Source organism: Colossoma macropomum, unplaced genomic scaffold, assembly GCF_904425465.1.
Source record: "Colossoma macropomum unplaced genomic scaffold, Colossoma_macropomum, whole genome shotgun sequence".
NCBI lineage: Eukaryota > Metazoa > Chordata > Actinopteri > Characiformes > Serrasalmidae > Colossoma > Colossoma macropomum.
In genome coordinates this window covers 35,811,180-35,821,670 of record NW_023494791.1, presented here as the reverse complement: position 1 = coordinate 35,821,670, position 10,491 = coordinate 35,811,180, and the positions used below count along the sequence as shown (strand labels likewise).

The following is a 10,491-nucleotide window of genomic DNA, read 5'->3' as shown; positions in this document are numbered from 1 at the left end:
ATACTGTCTTGTTACTTCTCATCATTTTACTCAAAATAAATACGCAGCACTTTGAAGACTATACCCTGTCCTTACTCACTTGATATCTAGAACCTATTAGTCATTTCAGTTTAATTTATTTATACTTTTCTGGTACTTGTCATCATTTTACCCAAAATAATTACACAGCACTTTGAAGACCGACTGTACCCTGCACTTACTCAGTTAATATCTAGAACCAGTTCTAGATATTAAGTGTAATTTAAACTGTTTCAGAACTTACCATCATGTTACCCAAAATAATGATCTACTACCTCACACTTACCTTGTTATTATCTAAAATTTAGGGGACTGTAAAACAACTTGTTCCAAAAAAAATGTGTACATACAATTTTCCTGAGGTAAAAATCCATCCAATTATGTTAGGATACTATAAATTTGGCAAACACAAAATCTTCAGTAGAACATAAAAGAAATTACACTATGATAATGATAAAGTCACTGTGTAACTGTATATTTTATTAGATAAATATCATGTATAAACCTGTTGTTTCAGGTGTACAATGTAAAGTAAAAAACAGTTTGGTTTTTTATGTATTTGTGAGGTTTGTGAATTATATTAAGATTTGCTAATAACCCAGACAAAATAGACTTGTAAACCTTGAATCTTCAGGTATTTGACCACTGCCCAGGTAGCAAGATGTAATTGATTCAACGCTGAAGTATGGTCAACAATGTTGATCAATGGTCATCATTGAAAATTCAACATTGGATCAATATTGTTGTTTAGTTTGTTTTTTTGTCTAGTTTTTATTTTGTCTTTTTGAAGCTAAATTTTCTGGGAAAGCAATGTATTACATGTGTCTGTGCATGGTCTTTCAGGTGTGCATGATAGGCAATATGATGTTTTTGTTCATCTGAGTTTCTCACTTGTAAAAAAGAGATAGCTCTTCTTGGTCAAAACAGTTTATCCAAGGGAACACACTGATACTGTTATGGAATTCTATTTGAATAGGGACATATACTATTGAGTTTGTATATGGACATTCAGACTAAGTACATTTAAATAGGGATTTGGCTTTGCCATTTTGGGTTTCTGAGTAAATAGGTGTGTGATGCCTATTATTTATAGAACAAAAGGCTATTGGACATACAGTTCCAGTTATTTCTGTTCAAACAGACTTTACTGACGTAGAAGTAAAAGCACTCTTGAAGGCAACTGAACAGGAGTTTAGAAGAGTTTAATGTTAAAATATTCGCTTGAAAAGTAAACGTGTGCTACAGGTTCTTGGCAAAATAGTTGTTTTCTTTCAATTAATCATTGAAAATCATCAAATAATCATTATATATATTCAGAGATTTTACTGTAAATTCTATACTTTATTTAAATTTTTTGCATATTTGTATTACTCCATCCATCATGCAATTTTGACACCATGTAAACAGCTACTGGCATTTCAAATTATGTAAACCCCCCCAAAAAACAAATCAGATTTGGAATTGAAGTTATAAGAATGTATGAAATGAGCTGACTTACAATAAAACGTACCTGAAATATATGTAACCAAATATTTTCTCTTCTTTGCAATTCACTACCAGTCTTCTTGGATTACATGTCACTTGTATATAAACCTCATTCTTATGACAGTACCAAAGAGGTCAAACGAGCCATTTGTTATTAAATTACATTAATTCACTGATTTAACAGTCACGCATGATTAATGCTGCAAAGCTGTTGGGCTTATATAACCAGTGTGTGCAGTAACAAGCCAACCAGACAACTGTAAAGACCTTAAGAACACAAATAACTGCTACTCCCAGTCTGAACAACAGCTCTTCTGCTTAGCTATGGAGATAATGGTCAGTTGTGAGGGAACTCTTTAGTTAAGGGTTAACTGCCAAATTTATAAAAATGTACCTCCCAAAGTTTCATTATACAACATAACCTCTGTATTGTGCAGTGAGGAACCCTCAAGGCTTCTAGGCTTCTAATGATCTCTAGGAACTAAAAATATAATAGCTAGTTTTTGTTTAAATAATTAGTCATGCTTGTTGTATTTAAACTCTGCAATTATTGATTTAATTGTTCAGCTCTGTCTGGAAGCAAAGGAAACACCCAATCAGGATTTTTATCCAGGGCTTTTACTGAAAGTATCACCATAAAACTGCAACAAATGAGGTCAAATATATTTAACATCAGATACAAGCTTAAAATAAAATGCATGGGATGTCTGTTATGAGATTCAGATGTCAGTGTGTAATTTACAGCCAAAAATGTGCACCAGCATTAGCTTAGTGCTAACATATTGTTACAACGCCTTTTACAAAAAACGTTGGGACACTGTGCAAAATTTAAAAAGTGCACAATGCAATGATGTGGTTATTTAAACCCTATATTTAATTGAAAATTGCACAAAGACAACATGTCAAATGTTGAAACTAAGAAAGTTTTTTGAAAAATATATGCCCATTTTGAATTTGATGTCGGCAACACATTTCAAAAAAAGTTGGGACAGGGGCATGTTTACTACTGTGTTGCATCACCTCTTCTTTTAACAACACTCTGTACACATTGCACAAAAGGGTTTTAAGGGTACCTTTATTTTTTAAGGGTTAGCTGCCTTCTGTTCTATATCTATCAAAGTTACTGTCTTTTCTGTCCAAAATGTGTAGGTTGCTGACATCATAGAAGTTGCTTATATCTTTTAGATGTAGATAGACTGCTGAGTCCTGACCTGAGAAGTTGTTGGGTCATGCATTTAAAAAGTATAGTTATTTTTTGGGGGTGATACATTCAGTTATTGCTAGGTCTGAAATACACAAGAATGGGTTATTGACACTCCAGCCATAGGACACAACCATGTTCCATCTGCTCTGCTTCTCCACTAAACCTATATTTCTGTTGTTTCTGCTAGACCTTTCTGGTGTTTCGAGAAAGGCTTTTAAGACTTCTCTTAGATGTTTTACTCTGTTTTTCTCTGTTTGTGTTGATGGCAAATTTACAGTCAGGTGGTTTAAAGTTGTAATTGGCCTTAGCTTGTTTTTCAGCAGGCGGAGAGAATCAAATAGCTAGTACTTACTGGAATCTGCAGACATACCTCCACATACAAGTTTTCACCTTCTTCTATGAACACTAAGTTTGTTATCATGCTGTGTGAACTTGATAAAGCTGTCTATGTAGCTGAATTGGAATTATTATTATGTTGTTATTTGGAACAAAAAAGAGTAACAGTTGTCAAATTAAAGACAGAAGACCTTTTAAAAATGTTTGAACAGCCACAGTCAATTTACATGTGAACATATCCTGCACAGGAACAAGCTTAAAAATGTGCCATTTGTCTGTAAATTTTAGTTCACAATTTGATTTCTTTGCTGAGTTTAACAAATTGGGGGAAAAAACTCACAAAAATATGAAAAATGCCACTCCTTTTGCACAGGCCATGCTTTAGCAATTATTTTTTTTTAAGTTAAATTCTGCAAATAAATAGTAATTGTGCATTAAAATGTGTTCTCTGTAGAGGATTTTCACTTATTTCAACCTATCTACACTTAGAAAATCAACACAACATGGCACTTGACTATGATTGCATATGACTGTATTGTATAAAAGCTCTGCTAGATCCAATTTTGCAAGACACACTTATTTGTGGGCCTGTGTGTTTGTAATTGCTACATTTACTACATTTAGTAACTTCTTAGTAATACATTTCATTACATCTCATGGCTGTCCTACACTCTTAAAAAAGATGGTTCTTCAAGGGTTCTTTGATAAAGTGAAACTGTTCTATTTATTACAGTGAGTTCTATATAAAACCATTTCATGCTTAAAAGATTCATTGCGTGGTGAAATGTTCTTCAGATTGACGGAGTATGTGTTGTATAAGGTTCTATATAACTGTAATTGACCTATGTAGATGTTCTATATAGCACCTTTTTGAAACTGTAGCACCAAAAAGCGTTCTTCTATTGTTACAAGCTTGACTTCATAACAATAGAAGAACACTTTCTGGTACTATATAGAACAATTTTCATAAAAGTTCTATATGGAATCATATACAACAACACTCTATCACTCTGAAGAACCATTTCACCATGCAAAGAACCAAGCATGAAACAGTTCTATACAGAACTCATGGTTCTAAATAGAACCGTCCCCTTTACTAATGAACCCTTGAAGAACCATCTTTTTTGTTAAGAGTGTAACAAAACCTTGTATCTCCTACAAGGGTAACTTTATAACTTAAATGTAATGTAATGAGATTTTATTAATTTTGGACCATTTCCGTTGGTCCATTTATCATGAAATGTTCACACGGTGCAAAAAGCATCTGCTGTGTTCAAATGGTGTAAAAGAAAGTTTAAAAATGGATTTATGAGGTTTTGACAGCAATGATATTGAAATTTAAAGTTTACCTCCAGATTCTAACTGATTTTGCACTGAATTATTAGAGCAAACATACAAGTTTGAGAACATATTTTAACATACTTTGCTTACTGTGCTGGCAACAAGGAAACTGTGACTGCTGTGAAGCTGGTATTTGGCAGTGTAACTTTAATACATTAAACAATAAATTGAAAGTGGCATCATCAAATTAAAACCATGTACATGATTATTAATGTGAGCACCTTAATATGGACATATAATCAGCATATTATAAGCCTTTGATGAATTTTTAACCAATTATGCAATTTGAAAGAAAAAAAATCACCACATGTAACAATTATGTAACAATCACAACCTGTGGTTCACAGCTTTTCAAGTTCTATCAGGATGTAATAATACCAATAATACCTTCTGTTGGCATTGTTCTGTTTGGTGGTGTATATATAAGCACTCACATACATACACAAGATAATTATTATACACAGTTATGTGTAATTCTGAAGCATATTTGAACACATCCTGACAAATGTATAAAAATCTGAATACTTATGCATTAGAAATGACTCAAATGAAACATCACTGTCCCTTTTTATAGCACCATAAAAATGGTCTGTCGACATGGGAACACCAGTGTGCGCTACTGTACACAGCAGTGTGTCATGAATATAAAAATACATACATTTATTACATAAATGTTTCAATAAGCCAGCTTTTCTACATCTATTTTTATCGCAAAAACGTTTCTGGCACACATTCAAAACAGAAAAGTTTACAAGTTGAACTTAAAACAAAGATTCTACGGTAAACTTATTTTATTGCCAACAGCTGAATCTCAGAATTTTGACTGAGATCAGGTCAAAAGACGGCTGACCTATGCTACCTGCCTAAGTTAACACTGAGTCGTCTTATGTGTTTTAGTAGAAGTAGATGGTAGTTGCTTTAGATTTTAAATCAAAGTTTCAAAGTGAGACTGATGTTGAAAATTTATATTGAGAGTGACATCATGTTATTTCTGTGTCATTTTCTACAAGCCACACAATGTGCACCAGCACTTAAGAACTAAAAAAATGTTATTTAACATCAGCAACTAGGATAAATTAACATCAAAGCACAGATTTGCTCATCATATCAGCTCTATGAGGCTTGGAACACTTTCTTTGAGAGACTTTGGAAGCAATGTCCTTTTGTTCTGAAATCTGCTGCATGTGTGGAAGTCCTCAGTGCTTGTTGAGGATGAAGCTAGGAGTTTATAAGAACAGTATAGAAGTGGAAAGCAAAGTCATTTGGGAAGTGAATGAACCTTAAATGTGATCCAAAGCTGAATTTCTCCCTGTTTCTGTTTCGTCGCCACTGCTTCTTCGTTCTAAGACGTCCTCTCCGCCAGCTGTTGTGCTCATAGGGAGGAAGGCATCATCATGACAAGTAGGTATGAACGTGTTTGTGGACAGGGAAGGCCTCAGTGTCGATGTCTAAACTTCTGAACTGTCTCCACTGTGTCTTGTGCTCGTGGTTTGTCTGCTGTTGCTGCCGCTGTAGGCTGAGCAGGAGGAGGTGGAGTATGGTGGATACTCTTTCTCTTTCTTCTTACGCCGGAGCAAGAGAGCAACCAGAACCACCACAAGGCACACCAGCAGGATCAGCCCAGACACTCCCAGCAGTGTGGGCATGCCTGCTGGTAGAGCTGAGTCAGAGCCAGGCTCTTTACCTGAGCTCCCCTCCACCAGGGGACGCTCCAGGTAGGTCTCACGGCCCCACGGCTGCCGCTGGCTCACTCTGAGCCGGTCAGAGCGATCCAGGGCGATGTGCTGGATGTTGGTGCCACGGTTGTTCTCCACACCAATTTCCAGAGCTTCTGGGTCAGGCACAGCTCGGCGGTGGCGGGTCAGGGCACCAGACTCGGGCAGAACAGATGAAATGCCATGGTGGTACTCCAGGCTTCTCTTACCGATGCCACGGTTGGCATTCTCTTTAGAGCGGACAGTGTAAATAGTGTGGATGAACCACTCCCGACCAGCTGCGACCTGAAAAAATAAAATATGCTTTTATTTTATCTGCTGTCTCCTCAATTTTATATCTTGTTCATTATTTTCAGAGATAAATTTATAATTTATGTACTTGTATCCATCAGAAAAGTTATGACAACCAGCTTTAACAACCATGTTTATTAACTGAAACTCCAAATTACCTTGTAATTAAAGTACAGAAATATGCTAATAATTTATATTCATTTCATTTCTTTTCTTAATGTAGGTCTGTATTTAGCATTTTATTTAGGTTAGCATTTTATTGCATTTTCAATGACAGCTAATGCTCAACCAGGCTTGCTGGATGTTTTAGATGGACAGATCATGGTAGGTTTTGAACACTTCTTGTTTCTTTCCACTATTTAAGTACAGTTTTTACTCTTGATTTTGGAATTTTCAGTGTATCTATAACCTCTCACAGACATTTTTGGTGTGTTGGATGGTCTGTTGGAGATCCCTGCATTGGACTGGTGTCCCAACATTTGTTTGAAATAAAGTGGAGGGTTAGGTGAATATTTTCTAGCTTTCTATTGCTTATTTGGGCTCAAAGTATTGCTTGATAAGTGATAGTACAGCAGTTTTGTACTTTTAATGTGGTAAGGCACGATTTCCAAAATACATGAACACCTTAAATACTTTTAAATAACAAATGATGATAGAAGTGTCCCAGAATTACTGCTTATAGCTGATCATCCAAGATATTTTGCTTCTTATGTTTTGCACTGGAGATAAATACACTTGCTTATGTGGTTTCTGACACTGTATGACATACAATATGTATGACATACTGTTATCTATAAGAAAAGTACAAAAGTGTCACATAGCTTAAACTGTAGTATCAGCCGTCTTGAAGCCTGCACTTATTCTTACTCTTGTTTTTTAACATAGATAATATGCAATTGAGTCACTGAAACCACATAACTATTTCTGCATAAGTAAGTCTGGTTGAGATTACTTAACAAATTTACAAGGTTTGAGGTGATGACTTAGGCATGCAGTGTGCACAGTGCTAAGAAGTGGGATATAAGCTTCCATTGCTTATTCACTACATATTAGTTGTGTGTATTATTTCTTTGCTAACGCTTGGTTAAAAAACCTTAACAACAGTGCCAATCCTGACATGTAAGGACTACTGGGACTATATGACTAAGTAGCAAAATCAGTAAACCACAATCCCAATTCTGAATTTGGAACAGAAAGTGAAATGCTGAAATAGGCACACATGTAAAGAATGGCCCAAAATTGACATCTCAAGAGGCTAGTTTAATCCTTGCCTGCCAAGAATGATACTGTCATTAGGGCAATTGAATGCTTAACCAAGTATTAGAGAAGAAAAGACGCATGCGATGCATTTTTTGTCCAGTGAGTTTATCAGAGCTTCACTGGTAAGCAGAGTGTATTTAAGGTATGTCTCTGACCTGGAAGAGTGGGGAGGAGGACAGTGTGAACCCGTCTGACCCCGGCTGTCGGATCAGAGTAAGGGCTCCTGGAGTGTCCATTGCGAGTTTGGCATCAAATCTCACATCTCCAAAGGCAGTAGCCTGGGTCTCAGGCTGAGCTTTGTCCTAGATGGCAAACATAGTCACATAAAACACAATGTTAACACAGCTGATGAATGCCAGTGAGGTAGAATTGATCCTTTTGGACCATTTTTATTGGCCCATTCAGTTCTAATCATAGAGTTTATACCAAAAGTTATGGAGAAAACAGTGGCAATTTGTGGGATCCAAGTTTAGAGAAAAAAATGGCATACCAGGATCTTGAACCTGTACAGCAGTGAGGGGGCATCTGCCAGGCAGCCATACTCTTTATTGGTGGGGTTATACTTTGGCACATATCCATCAGTGCCTGTGCAAAGGAAGACCTTCTCTATACTGCAGGAGAATGAATCTCCCAGGTTCTGCACCGGATCCACCATTACACGGCCATAGATAGTAGAACCTGCATAACAACCAAGACAAACCATACTGTGCTTGACAGTTGCTCATGATAGCATCACCAGTGTTAGACTGACATACATCATAAGGCCGAGGTCACTGTAGTAGCACCACTCTCTCAAAAAATAAAGAAAGAAAAAGAGAAAGAAACAACAAGGTAGATGTACATTTTACTGTTATGTAAGAGTTACAGTCCAGCATCACACAAACTCTGAATATTTCTGTGCATTATTTTTTTGATATGTGAGTACTGCATTAGACAGCAGTACATCAGAAACCATTTATCCTCAGTTAATTTCAGTTCAGCTGTCTTACCCTCAGTGAAAGCGGTATCTGTGCCCTCTCCAAAGCTCATGGAGCCATCAGACAACCACAGCTCTTTCTTAGACAGCAGGAACATCTGTGTGTTGAGACTGAACTCTGCTGCCACAGGGTCACTCACCTGAGAGAAAAACAGAGCGATATCATGGCTTCATATAACTCACTCACTGCTTTCATCTTATTCTAAACTAGTTGCTATTAAAGCTGATCAAAGTTGGCCACACAGTGAACTGCAAATCAGACGAATTTCAGGCGCAAATCAGGTGCATTCTGGCTGCATGTTATGTGTGAAACTAGTGCATGAGCCTAAATGTGTAGTTTATTGGTCATCCTCATGGAAAAATGCTCTTCTCTGCCCCCCACTTACGCATTCAAAGGACAGCCACTCAGAACAGCGTGGGATATTGAAAATGCAGCTAATTATGTTACACTCAATTTACTAAAGTTTGAGCAACTAGCAGTGGCTAGTTTCATGTAAACCAGGCATAAGTGACTTTATCATGGAAACAAATTTTTTTCTTTTTTTTTTTTTTTTTAAAAATAAGAGTTTAATATGGTTTGTAAACACTGTTAAAGTTTCAAAGTTTTTACTCTCCCAAATCCATACAGTCCGTACATGCCAACTGAGCAGCAAAAACAACCTGTTTTTATTTCAGTGTTTTTAGTGATGTCACTAAAACAGCACATTTAAGCATCTCCGCCTTTTGAGCCTACAGCAATTTAGACCCTCCCATTCCGGTTTAAGCTATTGTTTTTCAGTCTGGACTGCTTTTTGAATAAGGTGTAATACAAGGCGGCCAATCAGAAGAGAGATCCTTTAGACATGTATGTCTTCAAGGCACAGTCTGTTTAATTGTAGAGGATAAAGAGAGGTTGGAAAATAGCGAAGTAAAAGTTCTGAAGTATTGTTGCCACATATTGCAGTTGCATCAAGGCACATTCTGAACATAATATATACAGTCGTTTGCAAAAGGCACCCCTTTTAATGCACAATTACTGTTTATTTGCTGAATTTAGCATACTGAGGAAAAAATAAAAATAAAATGTGGCCAGTGCAAAACTTACAGCACATTTTAGATTTTATGTTTTTCAGTATGTTAAATATAGCAAATAAATAGAAATTGTGCATTGAAGTTAGCAGAAAATTTTCAATTTGTGTGCTCCCTGTAGATGTGTTATTTTACCTATTTTCACTTAGAAAATCAACAAAACATGACCAAACATTTACATATATGACTGTATGCTCTTCTGATCTACATCGCATAACATGCAGTGCATTTAATTCTAAAGTAAATAATGTTTGAAAACTTTAACCAAATAATTTTAGATACGGTTGTAGAGTCCTCTCTGAAAAACGAAACAAAAAATCTGTAGCTGTGTGCGAGTGGTGGGGCTGAGTCTGACCTGCTGGAAACGGATGTCCATGTCGAAGGTAAGTGGCTCCCTGGGGTGGCACACAGGTGGAATACTGAATTCTCCATTAGGAGAGGCACTGCAGGGAATCAGCTTCACTGTGTAGGTGCCAGAGTAGTCCCTAACCTACACACACCCCCACACACAGAAATAAACCATATCCTCAAATCAGTTTCATTAGGTGGCTTATTTTTAACAGCAAAAACAAACAAACAAAAACTAACCAGTTCATTTATTGAAATGACTATTAATTGGACCAGAACTATGACTGAACATTTATTATAAAGAACATGAAAACTGAAACATGGCAAGGTTTCAGAATACAAAATTCTGTCCTGGAAGTTTTCTATCATACTAAAACATGGACTGAAAGTTTCACATGCAATACATATGGCTCTTAATGTAAGAACCAGATTTGAAAGCTATAAATAAT

The 10,491-nt window shown here is 36.3% G+C and overlaps 1 protein-coding gene across 1 annotated transcript in view; it reads right to left on the bottom strand.

The window, feature by feature from the left end:
* Positions 1 to 4,511: 4,511 nt before the first annotated feature.
* frem3 (Fras1 related extracellular matrix 3) overlaps positions 4,512 to 10,491 on the bottom strand; it is a 53,728-nt gene continuing 47,748 nt past the window's right edge. Inside the window, exons 20-24 of the mRNA XM_036574943.1 lie at positions 10,050 to 10,184; positions 8,640 to 8,766; positions 8,141 to 8,328; positions 7,806 to 7,952; positions 4,512 to 6,384 (exon numbers count right to left, since the gene is read on the bottom strand). Coding sequence (XP_036430836.1) covers positions 5,833 to 6,384; positions 7,806 to 7,952; positions 8,141 to 8,328; positions 8,640 to 8,766; positions 10,050 to 10,184 — 1,149 coding nt within the window. The 3' untranslated portion in view covers positions 4,512 to 5,832. The remainder of the gene's footprint in view (positions 6,385 to 7,805; positions 7,953 to 8,140; positions 8,329 to 8,639; positions 8,767 to 10,049; positions 10,185 to 10,491) is intronic.